The sequence below is a fragment of the Miniopterus natalensis genome, chromosome 3, assembly GCF_054644295.1.
Source record: "Miniopterus natalensis isolate mMinNat1 chromosome 3, mMinNat1.hap1, whole genome shotgun sequence".
Classification (NCBI taxonomy): Eukaryota; Metazoa; Chordata; class Mammalia; order Chiroptera; family Miniopteridae; genus Miniopterus; species Miniopterus natalensis.
The window spans coordinates 36,240,345-36,262,012 of record NC_142083.1 but is presented as its reverse complement, the minus strand read 5'-3'; the positions used below and the strand labels follow the sequence as shown (position 1 = coordinate 36,262,012).

The 21,668-nt window shown below is 36.7% G+C and overlaps 1 protein-coding gene across 1 annotated transcript in view; it reads right to left on the bottom strand.

The window, feature by feature from the left end:
- Positions 1 to 21,668, bottom strand: part of TNPO1 (transportin 1) — an 89,973-nt gene that overhangs the window by 49,637 nt on the left and 18,668 nt on the right. Inside the window, exon 2 of the mRNA XM_087815409.1 lies at positions 192 to 305. Within this exon, the coding sequence (XP_087671535.1) occupies positions 192 to 305 (114 nt within the window). The remainder of the gene's footprint in view (positions 1 to 191; positions 306 to 21,668) is intronic.

The following is a 21,668-nucleotide window of genomic DNA, read 5'->3' as shown; positions in this document are numbered from 1 at the left end:
GCGCGGGGCCCAGAGCCGAGTAGCTCCGGTGGCGGCGGGCGGGCCTCTCCCCGCAGGCGGGCGGAGGGCGGAGGGATCAGGGATCCGGGGAGAGAGAGGAGGGGGAGGGGCGGCGGGAGCCACCCCGCCGCCGGGAGCGGGCCGGAGCGGGGAGAGCTGCGCGGCCGGCGGCGAGGCCTTGGAAAGGATACTTGTTGCACGGTTCTCTGGATGGTCGTGTCTGGGGACTGGGACTCCTTCAGCAGCTGCAGGATTTGCTGAAGCCCTTGCTCGTCAGGTTTCCACTCATACTCCATTTTGGTTTGCTGCAAATAAAGCCAGACACAGGAAGAGACGGAGCAAATGTTACTCCCCATGCACAGGCCCGAGGGCTTCCCGCGCCGAGCAACCCCTTTCTCCCCGCCCGAACCGCCCCTGCGCTCCCCAGACGCCTCGGACCTGTCTGGGCGCCCCGAAGGAAGTCTCGGACCGCGAAACCCGGGGGAACTGGTCCTGGCAGCGCGGCCGCCAATATCTGCTGCTCCTGCCGCCGCGGCCGCCGAGCGCAAGGAGCCGACCAGACTGAGTCACCGCGAATTTGCAATCTGGCCCCTAGATCCGCTCGCGGGAGCCCCCTGGGTCCTAATGCCACGCAGTTTTCTCCAACCCAGTCTAACTGAAGTTCCGTCAAATTATTAATGATTTAAGGGCTAATTAGAAGTCAAATCCTTATCAAAATTACCCGCGAAACACCTGTAGAGATCTAGTTTTGGTTATTAGTCATTTTATGTTAACATGGTGAAAAATGAAGGCTGACCGAAACGGGGGGGGGGGGGAAGGATAATTCCCCTGACAGCTCAACAATACTAAGAAATAAAATGTTTACATTTCAATTTGATATACAAACGCTACATACTCATATTTAGTCTAAAATATGAAACATGCATGGCAATCACAACCCACACCTCGATAAACACTAAATGTTGCATTTACATTTGCAGAACTTGATTTTAAAAATGCATTCTTTCCTAACCTTCAACTTTTGAACTCTTACTAAGTGAAATAAATTCCATCTGAAATAACCACTTTTCACAACTAAGGAAAAGTGGGCTGAAGGAAAAACAAAATACTGAAATTTACAATCGATAGTGTTTAATTTTATTAAAATGTTTTCATACATTTTCCAATCTGAGTCTCTCGCTGGGGAGGTATAATTTGCCCCATGTGACAACTATGGGACAAAAAGATCTGAGCAAATTAACCATACAGTACTTAGTAAAGATCAGGAGAATATAGGTTTCTTAAGCTACTACAAGTTGCATCTGCTATAATCAACCGAAACGACTGTATCAATGCCAGTTTCATTAAAACTAAATGCTTAAACAAAAACAAAACTTAAGTGTAAAGCATGAATTATCTGTAAAAACCAAATTGAGTCTGCTAAAGGAGAGGACTTTTCATATGGCCCTACTACCTGAAGGTTTGACAGCTGAAATTAGTACCTTCCTAGTAGGGGTTAAAAAAAAGGACATTGTGGCACCTCATTAGTATTATTTTTATTTTAACCTTTTCCTCTCTCCTTCACTCTTATTTTTTGCTTAATATCCTGTAATTCAGCTTTGCTCACCACCTTCTACAGACTTCCTAAACGACCCAACCCCCCAAAATTGTCCTTATTTAAAACAAAAAAGGATCACCTGAACATATCTATTAATATTGTAGTGTTTTTGTCTTCCTTTTGTGTGTTTATATGTACATTATGTTTTAAAATAATGAGATTGTCCTGTTTCTTGCCCAACTTTATATATTAAATATTTAAAGTATTTTTAAAAACATAATAGCATTCCATTATATTGCTGTGCCATAATTTTAATAAACTTTTAATTGGTACAATATATACACAAACCTGTATCATAAGCATACAACTAGATGGCCTTTTAAGATACACACATCTATCTTAAAAATCAAGATATATATAGATGATTACCCGTAACAAGGTTTCTCTTGTACCCATTCTGTAATCAACCCACTCCAAAGTAATATCTATAATTTCTATTGTTATAGAGCTCTCCCTTTCCCTCTTTTCTCTTTTTTACTTCAGAAACGTTAAAAATCCTTTCACATCTTTCTGTATTTTCAAACATATAGCTGTAGGTTTTCTTTTTAAAGATCATACACATACTATACGATTAACTTTATAATTTTTTAAAATGTATCTTTATTGATTTCAGAGAGAGGAAAGGAGAGGGCGAGAGAGAAACATCAATGATGAGAGAGTCATTGATCGGCTGCCTCCTGCACGCCCCCGACTGGGGATCGAAGCCCACAACCCAGGCATGTGCCCTGACTGGGAATCGAACCCCGATCGCCTGGATCCTAGGTCGACGATCAACCGCTGAGCCACGCCCAGACGGGCTATTTTATAATTTTTTTAAACACATAATATAGCAAGGCCATTATTCCAAGCCAATGCATACAAGTTTAACTCACATTTTAATAGATCACATTGGTCTTTAGAATCGATAGAAAAATAATTCAATCATTTCATGATTGGCTTTCAGGTTGCTTCTACTTTTTTGCCACTACGAACAGCAGCAAAAAACCTTCTTGTACTAATGTCCCTACAAAGTAGTGGCAACCCAGTGGAATTATTAGGCCAAAAGTACCTGTACTTAAAATTTTTGAACAGTTATTATAAGATTACTTTCTTAAAACAGTTATGCAATTCACATTCACCAATAATATAATGTTTCCCATATCTCTACCAGCACGTTCTTTTAATTTTGTGTGTGAATTTAATGGGTAAAAATTTAATTTCTCCTGATACTGGGATGGGGTGGGTTGTGAAACTAAAAGTCTGAGCCTTAGTTATGAGTTGGAGCTGCTATATGCATATCAACCTGTGGTGGTGACATCTGGGTAGCTTATTTAACTCCTTAGTTTCCCTTTTAAACAAGAAACTAAAGCCAGGGGTCAGTATCAGCCAAATCGAAAAGGCATCTGCACTGAATCCATCCTGAGGATGACTGCTCTATAATATCATTACTATCCTCCCTTCTTTATCCGTGCACGCAAACAAATAGAATTCTTTTTCTTTTTAAACAGCTTAGTATTATGAACATTTAATTTGATCAGCCTATGACGTTGGGATACGGAGAACTCTGAGATAAACTGTTTCCTCACACCTTACTCAAGTTATCTAGAATAAAACGCTCTCAGAAATATTTGACTGGTAATGTCTCGACAAGAAATCTCATGCCATTTTGCACTTCTATATATTTTTTATTGTGGTAAAATATACTTAATTATAAAATTTGGCATTCTAACCATTTTAATTGTGCAGTTCAGTGGCACTCAGTACATTTTCATTGTTGTGCAACCATCACCACCTCTATCTCTAGAACTTACCACATTTTAATAACCTTTAAAATTAAGAGATCACAGGGTTATTTAGATAATGTCTGAAGTACTTCAAGCTAACAAAGCACACCAGAACTATGAAGCAGAAATAACTTAAATAGTAAACTATATCTATATTAATTAAATAGAATATCAAGATTACTATTAGATTTTCTTAAAATAATTCTGCATGTTGAAGACAGATCTAAATGTTTCAAAAAAGGGGAAGTAGTACTTCAAAGTTTTCTCTTTTAGAGTACTTAAGTCATGCTAATTGGTACATAACATTCAATGGTGATCCCCCCAAAGGTATTTCAATAAGCCAAGACAGTTATTTGAATTATCTAGATAGAAAATGGTACCAGAATAAAAAGTATCCTGCAAGAGGTAAGTTATTGTAAAATATCATTTATGCCTTCAGAAGACTAAAACGTAAGAGTCCCAAACTGTTAAGAATTTAAATTTACATAAAAAAACTAAATTATCTAGAGTTGAGAATGAAATGAGGTAACGATGCCAGACTGGTTGATAAACATAAAAGCATCTAGTATCTTCCCTGCTTGAAGGGGCTGTAAAATATAGTTTAAAAAGCAGGCAGGAGATGTGGACTCAACCCACTAAGATTAAATCCTAGTTCTTCTACTTAGTAGCTGTGAAAACCTGGACAGTTAATCTCTTTGAGCTTCAGTTTCTCAACTATAAAATGATAATATACCAACTCTGTAATAGGGTTATAGGTACCTGCTTGGCATACCGTATGATTTAAAATACAGAAGTTTTAATTGTTACATCAATGGTTTCTACAGCCTGCAAAATATAATCTAACTTCTATTCATGGAAGAGGCTCTTTATGACCTGTGCATCACTTCCAGGGGCAGCCTGAATCTCTTACCACTCAACCTCCAACTTTATGCTCCAGTACCAACATGAATTGCACCTTTTATACCTCTGAGCATCTGAATATGGATTGCTGATTTTAATGTCTTTATTTTTAATTATAAAGGCAGTGTTTATTAAAATACATTTCATTTTAATTTTTTAAAATTTATCTTTATTATTGAAAGTATTACAGATATTTCCCGTTTTTCTCCATTGATTCCCTCCACCCTGCATCTGTCCCGCCCCTCAGGCCTTCACCACACTATTGTCTGCGTCCAAGGGTTATGCATAAATGCATATAAGTTCTGTGATTAATCTCTCCCCACCATTCCTCCGCCCCCGCCTTCCCACTGAGATGCCCCAGTCTGTTCCATGCTTCTGTCTCTGGATCTATTTTGTTCCTCAGTCTATTATGTTTATTAGATTCCACATATGAATGAGATCATGTAAAACTGAATCAGGAAGAATCAGAAAACCTGAATAGGCCACAACAACTGATGAAATCAAAGCAGCAATAAAAAACTCCCAGCAAACAAAAGCCCTGGTCCAGATGCCTTCACAAGGGAGCTTTCTAATTCTTTAAGTTGCAGAGTTAGTTTACTAAAAATTTTTCTTTCTTTTTGAGGTAGGCCTGCAGTGCTATGAACTGCCCTCTTAGGACTGCTTTTGCTGTGTCCCATAGATTTTGGGTTGTCGTGTGTTCATTTTCATTTGCTTCCAGGAATTTTTAAATTTCTTGATCTTATTGGTAACCCCTTCATTGTTTAATAATATGCAATTCAGCCTCCATGTGTTTGAATGTTTTTGACTGTTTTTATTGTAGTTGATTTCTAATTTCATGCCCTTGTGATCTGAGATGCTTGATATGATTTCAATCTTCTTGAACTTGTAGAGGCTGGTTTTGTGTCCCAACATGTGGTCTATCTTTGAGAATGACCCATGTGCACTTGAGAGGAACGTATATTCTGAAGTTTTGGGGTGAAATGTTCTGTGAATATCAATTAAATCCATCTAATCTAGTGTGCCATTTAGTCAGTTTCTATGTTGACTTTTTGTCTCAAAGACCTATCCAGTGAAGTCAGCAGGGTGTTAAAGTCCCCTAGTATGACTGTATTGCTGTTGATCTCTCCCTTGAAGTTCTTCAGATTATTACTATTATTATTTTTAATATATCTTTATTGATTTCAGAGAGAGGAAGGGAGAGGGGAGAGAGAGAAACATCAATGATGAGTCATTGATCGGCTGCCTCCTGCATGCCTCTGCCGGGAATAGACCCACAACTGGGGCATGTGCCCTGATCAAGAATCGAACCAAGATCTCCTAGATCCTAGGTTGATGCTCAACTGCTGAGCCACACCCGGCCAGGCCTTCAGGTTATTGATATGTCCTTATTTATTGCCATTTTAATTCTTTATGCCTATGTTTCTCTATTTATTATTATTATTACAGCAGTCCCTTGAACATTTCCTGCAATGCTGGTTTGATAGTGATAAACTCCTTTATCCTTTTTTTGGTCTGGGAAGCTCTTTATTTCACCATCTATATTGAATGATAGTCTTGGTTTCAGATCCTTGTTTTGCATTACCTTGAATACTTCATTCCATTCCCTCCTGGCATGTAGAGTTCCTGATGAGAAGTCAGATGACAGCCTTATGGGAGCTCCTTTGTAGGTAAGAGATTGCTTTTCTCTTGCTGCTTTTAAGATTCGTCGTCTTGAATTTTTGGCATTTTAATTATGATGTGTCCAGGCGTGGGCCTCTTTGGATTCTTCTTGCTTGGGACTCTCTGTGCCTCCTGAACTTGTGTGACTTTTTCCTTGACAAGGTTAGGGAAGTTTTCTGCCATTTTTTCTTAAAAACACATTCTCTAACCCTTGCCTACTTTCAACCTCCTCTGGCACTCCTATGATGCAAATATAAAGTTTCATGTTGTCCCACAGCTCCCTTCAACTATCCTCCTGTTTTTTAATTATTTTTTCTTTTTAGATCTCTGTTTTTTTTTCTACCATCTTCTAATTTGCTGATCCAATCCTCAGCTTCCTCTAATCTGCTGTTTATTCTTTCCAATGTATTCTTTAGTTCTGCTATGTCATTCTTAATTTCCTTCCTAGTTTCCATATCTTCTTCCATCCTGTTGCACATCGTTAAAAATCAGTATTCTGAACTCTGTATCTGATAGATTGCTTATCTCCATTTCATTTATCTCTTTTTCTGGAGACTTCTCTTGTTCTTTCATTTGGGGCTTGTTTTTTTGCCTCTCCATTTTGGCTGCCTATTTTGGGTTTGTTTCTACGTATTAGGTAGCCCTGCTAGGACTCTCAGTGTTTTTGGAAGGTCTCTGGTGCAGGCCAATGTCAGATGCTGTTTGCGATTGGCCTTGAGTACCCTGTTTGGAGCTATCAACAACTCACGGCTTGAGGTCCCCTCTGTTGAAGCTGGGTGCATTTGGACAGAAACAAGATGCACACCAAAGTCTGTTTTTCCAAGGCCCAGGTCCAGAAGCAGATCAGGCAAAGACTCAAAGCACTTTGAAGTCTGCCTCTGCCTGTAGGCTGATTAATCTGATTCTCTTAAAGAGCCTCAGGCTGTAAAAACTCCTTTGGGTAGGACAAGAGATTTTCCAGCACGGTGGGGCAATTGGTTTCTCCTTAGGCAAAATCTGCTTGGAAGGTAAATGTCTGCCTCTGCAGTATGGGGGAATGACTTGGCACAGGAATCCAGAGGGGTGCCCTCTGAGCTCTATGTCCACAGCCCACAGCCCTAGGTTTTCCTCACACAGCTCCAGTCCACTCTGCCCTCCCTCTGCTGGAGCCCAAGGTGAGTGGCTACACACAAAATGTTGTGTTGGCTCTTTAAGAGGGTGCCTGCATTTCCAGGCATCTCTCCCTGGCAGACAAAACCTGGGTGCTTTTCACAGCCAGATTTTATGTGGGCACCTTTATCAGTTCTGGTGCTCTTGGCTGGGGTTTAGGCCCCAGAGGCCTCAGTGGGAACCCCCCCCAGCTGAGATATCCCTCTGGAACTTCAGCTGCTGCCAGTGAGAGCCCAGCCAGCCCTCTCGTGCCTCCGCCCTTCCTACCAGTCTCTATGCGGTTTCCACTTTTCCTCCTTGGTTATGAGGGTGCTCTCCAGCTCTTCAGTTGCAGTTGATTATTCAGAATGGTTTTTCTATATTTTAGTTGTAATTCCAGTTTGGTCAGTGTAGCTTCCACTCAGTCTGCTGCCATCTTTATTCTCCCAGAATGTCCTCTTCAAATTTGACCATTTGGCAAACTCCTTACTCTTCAGTTATGCTCATCTATTCAATTTCCAATTATTTATTACGAGTCTTCCTTGGCACTATGATTGATACTGGATACTCTTCTGTGACATTATTCCGGGACCTCTCCAGAAGACTAAAGTGTTTTTTTCATTACAGATCTATACTTCATAGCTTTTTTCATTTTAGAAACTGTCATATTGTATTATAATTATTTCCAGGTCTATTTTAGCAATAGATCATGTGTTCCTTGAAAGCAGCAACAGTGTCCTTTTGCCTCCTTTGCTAGCAGAGTCTGACTCAATATAATAGTTGTTGAATAAATACTGTTGTTGCTGCCATGAATTCAACTGAGTAAATATTAAGTTGAGCAACTACCACATGCTTAGTGAGCATTGAAGATTCTAAGATCCATAAAATATCATTTTTGCCCTCACTAAGTTCTCATTTAGTGAGACAGATGTGCTGTCTATGAACGAAGTATGTGAATTAAGTGCAATAGGAAGAGAGAGGAAAGCATATATATTCAGCCAGGAAAGAGAGAAGTGCTTTTCCTTCATCTGGTTGCTTTTGCCTTTTTTTCTTTTTCTAATTTCAATTAAATTCAAACAACTGTTTACTGAGAAGTCAGATGTTTTCACCTACATGGTGAATCACTATGAATGTGATAAATGTTGCCATCAGTGACATGATTTCCTATAATGGTGAACAACTCTTGGTAGGGTTTCAAACAAAACAAGGTACAGTCTTCCTTCAATAATTTTGTTCCTGGAAAACTCAGCATTTAATTAAAATCCTAAAAAAATTCCATATGCATATGTAAAACTGTATTAGGCTATAGGTTCTGACTACAGCTATAAACAGGTTGTCTTTTTTTCACCTATGTGCCCATCTAGTGAGACATTTAAAAGTCATGCAGTGTTTAACCCATGGACACAGACAATAGTATGATGAAGGCCTGGGGGGGGGGGGGAGGGGCTGGTGCAGGATGGAGGGGATCAGTGGGGACATCTGTAATACTTTCAAGAATAGAAATAAATTTTTTAAAAGTCATGCAGTGCTTAAGACAATTCTTAATGGTGAACATCTAGTACCCTTCAGCTCTACACACTAAATGACAATAGCACCTCCCAATTAGTAGGACACCACCCAGAAACACTGCCTCAGTGCAGGAGGACTATGGTAGGGAAAGTACAAGAAGCTGTGGGGACATTATCCTAACCTAGTTAGGTCGTCAGAAAGGAACTTCCTTGAGAAAGTGACTTTTTACCCTGGGATCTAACAGGAATTGCCAAAATGTGATAGTGAGAGGAAGGCAGGGGCCAGGAAGACCTCATACTGTGTTTGGAGGTTTAGACTTTATCCTAAGGCTACCAGAAAACTTGTGGAGAGGGTTATAAACGGATAAAATATATAATCAAATAAAAATAAGGAAAAGAAGCCCCAATCAGATTGCTCAGTTAACTGGAGCAATATCTGTACACCAAAAAGGTTGTGGGTTCGATTCCCAGTTGGGGCAGGTATGGGTGGCAACCGATCAATGTTTCTCTCTCACATCAATGATCCCTACCCCCCTCACACTCCCCATCAATAAACATATCCTCAGGTGAGGATTAAAAAAAAAGGAAAAGAATTATTCCTCCTAGGAAGTAGATATGGGGAAGAAGAGGTTCATCTAATTCTGTTTTGTATTATGTTAACTTTCACAACAAGCATAATATTTTTATAATAAAAATGACTTCAAAAACTCATCAGGTTGCAAAGTAGGACATCACTGGAGGGGCAGGAAGAGCCACAGGAAGACCTGTCTAATATGCATTAAATGGAGTTTTAGTTTGTTAGGTAGGGGAAAGGCTGTCATGTTTTATAGCCAAAATAGTACCAAAAATTTTGATATTTAAATATTAGGGGCTTAACCATATCTACTATTTTGTCCATTACAGTGATAGCTAATATTTTTGAGTACCAGGCAGTGTCCTAAGTACTTAGATATGTTAATTAATTTATTCCTCAGAACTCTATGCTCTATTAGTATTAACTACATTTTATAGATAAGTAAATTGAAGCACAGAGAAATCAGTTGCTTGGTGTTACACAGATAGTAAGTGACAAGAGTCATGATTCAAAAACCCAACTAATCTGGCTCCAGAGTCCAATCTCTAAGCTCTTGATATATTGCCTTTCAATTTCTGTAAACTGGGAAACTAATCATAAATAAAACCATTTGTATACTAAAGAAATAATATGTATTTGACACCTTTGTAGTGAGGTACAAGAGAAAAGTAAAAATCGTATTTTACTGTTGTAAAAATTGTAATAGATCTTAAAAGCAGTATGTATATAATGTAAAAATACAATAAAATGATGTATTTCAAGAGCCCTGAGTAAACGAGTTGAAACATTCTAAACCTAATCTTCACAACATCCCTTTGTTGTAAGTAGAGGCAAGTATTACCTTCATTTCACAAGCAGACAAATCTAAATACAGTTTAAGTAATTTGCTGAATCATCTGCTGACTATGAATCAGATCTATAGACTTCCAAAGTGCAAAAAGATGCTATAATAAACAAGGAAGAAAAAAAATCAGAGATATCCAAAAGGCTAAAAAGATTATTTATATAGATAGGTAGATTGCTAGGTAATATTATTTAGTACAAGTTTTATGAGAATTTTAAACCAAAGTTCAGGAATGAATGAAGGGAAAGTCTAAAGGCAGCTGATTACTTACTTTTAAAATATGAGGTTTTTTAATGTCAAAGAATCAAAATGTAGACAGGCTTGTTAAATTATAGCTATCAGTGGAACTAGAAAGTCCTTAAAGAGATTCTACAAAGTAATCAGAGGTAAAGGGTCAAAAAGAAAAATGAAAAAGGCAAAACCAACTGCTGAGCCCAAGCTACTTGAGAAAATGAGCTCTACTAGATGATAAGGCACGGACTACAACATACAGACCCTCTGATGTTATACGATGCTAGGCACAAAGAAGTTTTTAAATTGTCCTTGATTGATTTATTAGGGTGAATAATATAGTTCACCACTTGAAAGAATTATGCTGAGAGGTAAAAATTATAATCCTCTGGCATTACAATTTATTGTCACCTAAGAGCTGAGAGATTAACAGAAAAAAAATGAAATATAGGTACTACGAAAACTTTAAATAAATGTATTATTAGAGTGCCCTTGCAGGAAGACCACTGAAGATGACTGAACATGTGACTCAAATGCTAAAATTTACAAACATACATTAAAAAAAGAGTCTAGTATCAAAGTCAGCAGGTGATAAGAAGGAAATCTCGAAGGTCAACTCAATCTACAACCAGGTACTTCCTAAACACTTAAGCTCATTTAATATTCACAACAACACTATGAGATAGATATTAACTCTATTTTATGTTAACTGAGGTTCAGAGAGGTAAAGTGGCTTGCCTACCCAGTATGTGGCAGACTGGCCATTCAAAACCAAATCTGTGTGATTCCAAAGTCTGGACCGAGCCTATAGTAACAGCAACCCCAGTATCATTTATAAAGTGCTTCTATGTGCATTATAATACTAAGTGCTCTAAATACACAATCTCAGTTAATGCCACGAGTAGGAACTATTATCATCTCCATTTTACAGAAAGGAACAGGCTTAAGGAAAATTAGGTAATGCATCCAAGATCAGAGAGAGAGTAATGGAGAAAGGCAGGACTCAAGTCACAATGCACCTGAGTCCAGGTGCACCTGTGCTGCCACTATTCTCATTCTGCTGTCTCCATCAACAGGTGACTTACCCATAACAGAACTCTTGGGTATACTTTTATTTTCCTTTCTATTCCATGTATCACCAAGAATTCAACAGCTCTCTTGATTAATGTCTGCTTTCTTCAGCTCAGGTATGAAAACTGCACAGTTCGGGTATGAAAGCTTTCAGAATTTAAGCTTTTCATTTTTAATTAAAATACATGACTCACAGGAGCAATTCTCATACACATTTAACTTTTGATCACATCATTTTCATCATAAAAACATCAATTCTCTGTTGATTTCTACAAAATATGTAACTATCAGAATTGATATCACTCTCCATGTATGTCAAGCTACTTAAACCATTGGTTCTCAACCCTGACAGCACATTATACTCATTGGGAAAGGAAAAAAATGATGCCTATTCCCTATGTCCCCCACTGATTCAATACAGGGGTGGCACTTGGGCATGGGTAGCTTTAAACTCCCACATAGTTCTAATATAAAGCCAGTTGAGCCTGGCTGGTGTGGCTCAGTGGTTGAGTGTCGATCTATAAACCAGGAGGTCACAGGTTCGATCCCTGGTCAGAGCACATGCCTGCGTTTCAGGCCTGATCCCCAGTAGGGGGCATGCAGGAGGCAGCCGATCGATGTTTCTCTCTCATCAATGTCTCTCTATTTCTCTCCCTTTCTCTCTCAAATCAATAAAAACATTAAAAAAAAAAAAAAAAGCCAGTTGAGAATCATTACATTGACTTAATAAATCTGCTCCTAGGAATTTTTACTAGTTTCTTACTCTAATGAGCAGCAGTGTTCTAGTTGCACTAGGAATGGCAGAAAATAGGAGAAAGAGGAATACAATGCAGACTATACTGACGAATATGAAAACATCACCAACCAACTGAAAAATGCCTTTGATGAAAACCAAAACATTAGAACATAATGTTTAAAGCCACATCATAATTTGTACTACTTTGGCAAGGACTGGCATATATTAGAAGTTATTAAGTGCAGTGTTCATTTCCTTTGTTAATTTACAAAGGCTGGGAAAGGAGTTTTACTTAAGTTCTTAGAAATGGAAAAGTGGGAGAAGTCAAAATATAGGGGAGCCACATAAGTTGCTATGTAAATTAAATGTTAAGTAAATTATAAGTAAAACTTACTAGACAATTACGGCCCTTGATTGGCCAAACATAATTTAAATTCATATATAAAATCAACTTATGTTGCAAATGATAACCACATCTTTCTTCAAATGGCAATATTAAGTCATTCATAAAACTTAAAGTAAACCCTTCTAAATAATAAGTCCACACATTAAAATACAAATATACAAAATAAGTAGACTGGGCCCCTGATTCTCTTAGCTTTGTAGATTCATTAATTAGCTTTACTAGGGATCTTCCCATTGCTACATTCAATTGACTATTGTGACTGAATATGTCAACCTTACTCCAGCAGTTTTCATTTCGGTGATATCAATTTAAGGGGAAAAAATGCTCTTTTAGAAGTCTTCCTAAGTATTATAACAAGATTGTAAATTCCGTTCCAGAATGTTGACTGATCATTGCCCAGTGGTTTCAGGTAAATATAGTGCTTAATAATTTTCAAAGTAATTTTCTATTTTGTCTCATTTAATGTTCAAAACCACACTGTGAGTTGAGAAACAGTTTCAGTGGTGTTAACTTGCTGAAAGTCACTTGGCTAGGAAATATTAAGAGTCAGGGTAGATGGCTGAAAAATTTCCAAACTTGGGGAGAGATACGAGCATCCAGATTCATGAGGGCCAAAGAACCCCAAATATGTTAAACCCAAAAAGGACTACAACCAAGGCATTATAATTAAATTGTCAAAAGTCAGAGACAAAGAGAGAATTTTGAAAGCAGCAAGAGAAAACCAACTTGTCACATACAAAGAGGCCCCTATAAGACAACCTGCAGATTTCTCAACAGAAACTTTGCAGACCAAAAGAGAGTAGGATGATATACTAAAATACTGAAAGAAAAGACTATCAATCAAGAATATTTTACCTGGCAAAGCTGCCCTTCAGAAATGAAGAAGAGAAAAAGATTTTTGAAGAAACAAAAGGTGAGTGATTTCATCACCACTTAACTTGCCTGACAAGAAATGATAAAGGCCATTCTTCGAGCTCATATAAAAGAATGCTAATTAATATCATAAATACATATAAATGTGTAAAACTCACTGGTAATGGTAAATACATAGCAAAACAGATTCTCTAATATTGTAATGGTGGTATGTAATTCACTTACAACTCTAGTTTAAAAGTTAAAACCCAGCCCAGGTTGGCACAGCTTAGTGGTTGAGTGTCAACCTATGAACCAGGAGGTCATGGTTTGATTCCCACTCAGGGCAAATGCCTGGGTTGCAGGCTCTATCCTCATTGGGGGTGTGCAGGAGGCAGCCAATCAATGACTCTCTCATCATGGATGTTTTCATCCCTGTCTCTCCCTCTCCCTTCTCTGAAATCAATAGATATACTAAAAAAAAATAAAAATAATAAAAAAAATTTTTTAAAGCAAATAAAAATGCATATGTTCTTGCTCGGCCAGCGTGACTTATCAGTTGAGCATCAACCTATGATCCAGGAGATCAAGGTTCAATTCCTGGTCAGGGCACATGCCCAGGTTTTGGGCTCGATCCCCAGCAGGGGGTGTGCAGGAGGCAGACAATCAATGACTTTCTCTCATCATTGATGTTTCTATCTCTCTCTTCCTCTCCCTTCCTCTCTCTGAAATCAATAAAAACATACTTTAAAATAACTATGTTCTTTAATTAAGTCCACTGCTAGAAACTTATTCTACACATGTACTCTTACCAATATACAAAAATATAAGCAAAAAGATGTATATTGCAGCATTGTTTGAAGAGCAACATATCCACAAAACTTAAATATCCACAGGTGAAATAAAATGTTAGAAACAGAAAACAATGATCAAAATGACAACAGTTAAGTCCTTACCCTATCAATAATTACTTTAAATGTAAATTGATTAAATTCTCCAAACAAAGACAAAGAATGGCAGAAAAAGAAAAAAGAAAGAAAATCCAAGGATGTGCTGCCTACAAGAAACTCACTTTAGCTTTAAAGGCACACACAGACTGAATGTGAAGAAATGGATAAAGATATTTCAAGCAGGCCCAGCCAGGCGCGGCTCAGCGGTTGAGAGTCGACCTAGGATCCAGGCAATCAGGGTTTGATTCCCGGTCAGGGCACATGCCCAGGTTGCAGGCTAGGCAGCTGATCAATGATTCTCTTATCATTGATGTTTCTCTCTCTCTCTCTCCCTCTCCCTTCCTCTCTCTGAAATCAATAAAGATATATTTAAAAAAAAAAAAAAGATATTTCAAGAAAACAGTAACCAAAAGAAAGCAGGGATAGCTATACTTATATCAAACAAAATAGGCTTTAAACAAAAAAAGGTCTAAAGAGACAAAAAGTTCATTATATTATGATAAAGAAGTCAATCTATCAAAAAGATATAATAATTGCAAATGTTTATGCACCCAACTCTGGAGCACCTAAAGCAAATATTAACAGAACTAAAAGGAGAAATAAACAGCAAAACAATAACAGTTTGGGACTTCACTATCCCACTCTCAACAATGGAGAGATCATCCAGACAGAGAATCAATAAGCAGACTTGCACAACTCTATACAGCAAGTGGACCTAACATATACAGAACATTCCATCCAACCAACAGCAGCATAATACATATTCATCTCAAGTGCACAGAGAACATTTTCTAGGGCAGATCATATGTTAGGCAATAAAATAAGTCTTAAAAAATTCAAGATAGAAATTATATTGTGTATCTTTCTGATCACAATGGTATGAAACTAAAAATTAGTAACAGGGCAAAAACTATAAAATTTACAAATACATGGAAATTAACAACACAATCCTTAACAACTGATGGAAAAAAGAAATCAAAAGAGAAAAGACTATTTTAAGACAAATGAAAATGGAAACAATATACCAAAACTTATGGAATACAGCAAAAGCAGTTCTAGTACAAAAGTTCATAGCCATAAGCACAAACATCAAGAGAAAAAAGATATCAAATAAACAACCTAATTTTACACACCAAGGAACTGTAAAAAGAAGAACTAAGTGAAAGATTAACAAAAGGACATAATAAAGAACAGAGCAGAAATAAGTGAAATAGACAACAAAAAACAACAGGAAAGATCAATAAAACTAAGAGTTGACTCTGTGAAAAGATAAATAAACCAAGAAAAAAAGAGAGAGGACCCAAATAAAATTATAAATGAAAGGGAGACATTACAACTGATAATACAGAAATACAAAGGTTTATGAGAGACTACTATGAACAATCATACATCAACAAACTGGACAACCTATAAAAAATAGTTACTAGAAACACACAACTGACCAAAAGTGAATCATAAAGAAACAGAAAATCTGATCTGACCAATAAGGAGTAAGGGATGGAATCAGAGTGCATCCCAACAAAGAAAAGCTCAGGACCAGATGGTGAATTCTACCAAACATATAATGAAGAATTAACATCAATTCTTTTTTTTAAAAAAAGTATTTTTATTGACTTTAGAGAGCGAGGAAGAGAGGAGGAGAAAGAGAGAGAGAAACATCAACGTGAAAGAGAAACATTGATCAGCTGCCTCCCATACCCACCCTGACAAGGGACTGAACCCATAACCTGGTCATGTGCCCTAACCAGGAATGGAACTGGCGACCCTTCGATACTCTGAGTGATGCTCAACCGAGCCACATTCGCCAGGGCAACAGCAATTATTTTCAAGCTCTTACATAAAATTGAAGAGGAGGGAACACTTTCAAATTCTTTTATGAGGCCAGCATTTCCCTGATAGCAAAGCCAGATAAGGCCACTAAAAGGAAGCCACAGACCAATATCCTTGATATAGATGCAAAAATTCTAAACAAATTACTAGAAAACCAAATTCAACAGCATATTATAAGGATCATACACCATGATCAAGTGGGATTAATCCCTGGGATGCAAGAATGATTCAACATATATAAATCAATGTGATATATCACATTAATAGAATGAAAGATACAAATCATCTGGTCGTCTCAATAGATGACGAAAAGCTCAGGACCAGATGGTGAATTCTACCAAACATATAAAGAATTAACATCAATTCTTTCTTCTTTTTTTAAAAAGTATTTTTATTGAGTTTAGATGCAGAAAAAGCATTTGATAAAACTCAATATCCACTCATGATAAAACCTCTCAACAAATTGGTATAGAAGAAACACACTTCAATGCAATAAAAGTCATATATGACAAACTCACAAGTAGTACTGTACTCAATAGTGAAAGATTGAAACCTTTTTCTTTAAGATTAGGAACAGGATAAGGATACCCATTCTCACCATTCTTATTCAAGCACTGGAACTCCTAACCAAAGCAATTAAGGCAAGAAAAAATAAAAGGCATCCAACTCAAATGAAGTAAAATTGTCTCCCTTTGCAGATGACATGATCTCATACATAGAAAATCCTAGACTCTTCCATAACACTAATAAATGAATTCAGTAAAGTTGCAGGATACAAAAACAACATACAAAAACCAGCTGTGTTTCTATACACTAACAACAAATTACTTGAAAAAGAAATAACACAATCACACTTATAATAGCATCAAAAAGAATATAATACTTAGGAATAAATTCAACCATGGAGGTGAAAGATCTGTACACTAAAAACTGTAAGACATTGATGAAAAAAATTAAAGACACAAACAAATAGAAAGATATTCCATAGATTAGAAGAATTTTATTAAAATGTTCATATTACCCAAAGCCATCTTGATAATGCAATCCCTATCAAGATTCCTATGGCATTTTTTACAAAAATAGAAAAAAAAAATCCTAAAATTCACATGGAACCACAAAAGACCTGGAATAGCCAAAGCAATCCTGAGAAAGAACAAAGGCAGAGGCATCATGCTTCCTGATTTCAAATTGTATTACAAAGCTATAACAATAAAAACAGTATGGTACTTGCATTAAAAAGACACATAGACAATAGAACAGAATTGAGAGCCCAGAAATAAACCCATGCATATACAGTCAACTATTATTTTACAAAGAACACTCAATGGGAAAAACATAGTGTCTTCAATAAATGGTGCTGGGAAAACTGGATCTTCACATGCAAAAGAATGAAACTGGACCCCTATCTTACACTACCCTAAAATGAACTCAAAATGGATTAAAGACTTGAATGTAAGACTTGAAACCAAAAGATTACTAAAAGAACACAGGGAAAAAGTTCCTTGAAATTGGTCTTGGCGATGACTTCATAAATATGACACCAAAAGCACAAACATATGCAAAAATAAACAAGTGGGATTATATCAAACTAAAAAGCTTCTGTACAGCCAAGGAAACCAAGTAAAAAGGCAACCTATGGAATGAGAGAAAATTTTGCAAACCACTGATAAGGGGTTGATATCCAAATATATAAAGAATTATACAACTCACTAGCAAAAAAAAAAAAAAAAATCAAGTAAACAAATAATCTGATTAAAATATAGGCAAAGGCCTGGAATAAATCTTTTTCCGAAGAAGATATTCAAATGGCCAACAGGTACATCACTAATCATCAAGGAAATGCCAATCAAAACTGCAATGAAATAACACCTCAAAATTGTTAGAATGGCTATTATAAAAAAAACCCCACAAAAGATAACAAGTGCTGGTGAAGATGTGGATAAAAAGGAAGTCTTGTGCATTGTTGGTAAAAATATAAACTGATGCAGCCACTATGGAAAACAGAATGGAGGGGCCTCAAAAAATTAAAATAGAACTACTACATGATCCAGCAATTCCACTTCTGGGTATATATTGCAGGGAAATAAAATCGCTTTATTGAAGAGCTATCTGCACCCTCATGTTCATTGTAGCATTTTTTACAATAGCTGAGACATGGAAACAATATAAAAGTCTGTCGAGGAAAGAATGGATAAATACATGTGTAATATACATAAATATATACAATGGAATATTATTCGGCCATAAAAAAGAAAATCCTGCCATTTGTGACAACATGGATGAACTTTGAGGCATTATGCTAAGTGAAATAAGTCAGAGAAAGACAAATACTACATGATCTCACTTATATGAGGAACCAAAAACAAACAAAACCCAAAAACAATTCCAAACTCACAGAAAGAGAGCAGATTGGTGTTGGCCAAAGGAGGGGAGGAAGGAGAGAAAGGATGAAGGTGGTCAAAGGGAACAAACTTCCAGTTATAAGATGAAGAAGTTCTAGGGATGTAATAATGTACAGCATGTGACTATAGTTAATAATACTGTATTATATATTTGAAAGTTGCTGAGAGTAACTTAAAAGTTCTCACAGCCCCCCACTATTTTTTAAAAAGTCGATGTAGGTGTTAACCAACCTTATTGTTGTAATCATTTCACAACACATATATATCAAATCATTTGCTGTACATCTTAAACTTACAGGTCAATTATATCTCTAAGGTGAAAAGACATTTTAAAAATAAAGAAGAAAGTTTTACGTCTCAAAAAAAAAATTTGAGTTGCAATGTATGTCTTCCTATTCTTGGTCCAATGTTTCTTCTACTCCAAACTACTTCTTTAATTCACAGATCAATTAAAAGAGTAGCTTCTCTTAAAATAACATTATTCTGCACTGTTTTATTATTTACTTGATGGTTTATGTGTGGACATTCATGCAAGATGGAGACAAATCTGTATGTTCTCTAGCAAATATTTCAAATTTTCAAGTGTAAAAAGACAAGAAACATAGTACTATGTTTACTGGCTGAATTGGAAAAGGGTCAGAGCAGTTTAGGCAGTAAAGTAGAAAGGGGATAAATGGTAAGCAGTCAGTAGAGGCTGGTCATCATTAGCTTTTAGCTAATCTTTCCTTTGTGCATTGAGATCTCACACATAACAGGGATACATATTCAGATTTCAGTTGTGGGAAGATAGCAGAAAAAACTTACAAAAGAAAATTACATTTTACAGTTTTAAATCCTGAGCTGAATATTGTTCTACACTATTTATTGCTGGTAAGCATGAAGATACAATAAAGGAAGCATGGGTTTCAATATTATATATACATGGGTTCAAATTCCAGTTCTTTTCATTTATATTTTAGGGAAGTGGCTTACCATTCTGCACCAGTTTAGTCATCTGTGAAATGGAGTTGATGAAAAGATTAAATCAGAATATAAACTGCTACAATAGTAGGTACTTAATGTTCATTCCCTTCACACTTCACTCCCCACCACTGAAATGGTCATCAAAGCCCAGGTTTACTGATGGCAGTTTGTACCATCATATAGAGCTAAGATGAAGAATGAGCAGAGAATATGCAATAAGATGGGCTGTTTGATGTCATTTAAATTAGTTGATAGTCTAAAGGAATGGAACAATCAAAAGAGAAATGTTGGATGAATAGAAGGAACAAAGTAATGTACCAGAAATCAAGTGGTAAATATTAAATCAGATATGAATGTAACAATCTGTAAAAATTCTGTTGTGAAAACTAAGTAATTGATTGAGGGTAGTCCTCATAGTGTGCAAAAAAATAGGAAAAAAATACCACAAAGTAAATTCTATATAGTCCACAAGTGGGGAAAAAGGCAGGAAATAATGTTCTTAGACCATGATACTATACAACTAACAGGTTAGTACAAAAACAGCATATATTCTGAGTGTTCAAGTCTGTTTTTCTATTACTATGACAAAGAAACAATGAGACTCAACCAAGATCAAGACATAAAAAAAATTAACAAAAACCTAGAATGGAATGTGAGATGGTAAAGAAATCTGAGATTATACTGGACATGAAGGATAACACTAATCTACAATATACACTAGGAGAGTGTTCAGTTTAGAAGAACATACCCTTAAAACTGAACCATGGGTTAAAAAGCCTACTGTCGTATTACAAATAAAGATACTGCCCTGGCCAGTGTGGCTCAGTTGGTTGGGCATCATACCGTGCAGGGAACGGTTGCTAGTTCGATTCCAAGTTAGGCACATGCCAGGGTTTCAGATTTGATCCCCACTGGGGGGAGTGCAGGAGGCAGCTGATCAATGTTCTGCTCTCATATCGCTGTTTCTCTCTCTCTCAAAATCAATAAATCTTAAAAAACCAAAGATACTGAGTTATTAGCCAATTGAATATCATGTCCTTATCACCATCCATCCCCCTCATCCCATAAAATTGGAATTTATCAATTTAAACTTTAACTGTAATTAGAAAATAGCAATGATAACACCTCACCTTCACAATGAAAATAGAATTAAATAACATCAATCCAATCCTCTTATTTAAAACAAATGGGGATTTCCTTTTTTTTTTTTTAAAACAGCTGAGTAGTATTCCATTGTGTAAATGTATCACAGTATCTACTCATGGGCACTTGGGTTGTACCCAGATCTTGGCTATTTGTAAACTATACTGCAATGAACATAAAGATGCATATATGCTTTCCAATTAGTGTTCTGGGTTTCTCTGGACATATTCCCAGAAGTGGAATTTCTGGGTCATAAGGCAGTTCCGTGATAACTCCATACTGCTTTCCACAGTGGCTGTCCTAATTTGCACTTGCATTCCCACCAACAGTGCATGGGGGTTCCCTTTTCTCCACATCCTCACCAGCAACACTTGTTGATTTATTGATGATAGCCATTTGGACAGGTGTGAGGTGATAGCTCATTGTGGTTTTAATTTGCATCTCTGATGATTAGTGAAGTTGAGCATCCTTTCGTACGTCTCTTGGCCGTCTGTATGTCCTCTTTGGAGAAGTGTCTATTCAGGTCCTTTGCCCATTTTTAATTGGATTATTTCTGGGGTGTTCAGTTTCATAAGTTCTTTATAAATTTTGGATATTAAGCCCTTATCAGCTGTATCGGCGAATATGTTCTCCCATTCAGTGGGTTGTCTTTTTCATTTTGTTAATGGTTTCCTTTGCTGTGCAAAAACTCTTTAGTTTGATGTAGACCTATTTGTTTATTTTTTCCTTTGTTTCTCTTGCCCGAGGAGATATATCAGAAAAAATATTGCTACAAGAAATGTTCAAGATTTTACTTCTTATGTTTTCTTCTAGGATTTTTATGGTTTTGATTCTAACATTTTAAGTCTTTAATCCATTTTGAGTTTATTCTTGTGTATGGTGTAAGAAGGTAGTCTAGTTTCATTTTTTTGCATGTATCTGTCCAATTTTTCCAACCCCATTTATTGAATAGACTGCCTTTACTCCATTGTATGTTTTTGCCTCCTTTGTTAAATATTAACTGACTATAAAGGCCTGGGTTAATTTCTAGACTCTCTATTCTGTTCCATTGATCTATATGTCTGTTTTTATGCCAGTATGATGCAATAAATTCAATAAAAAATAAATTAAT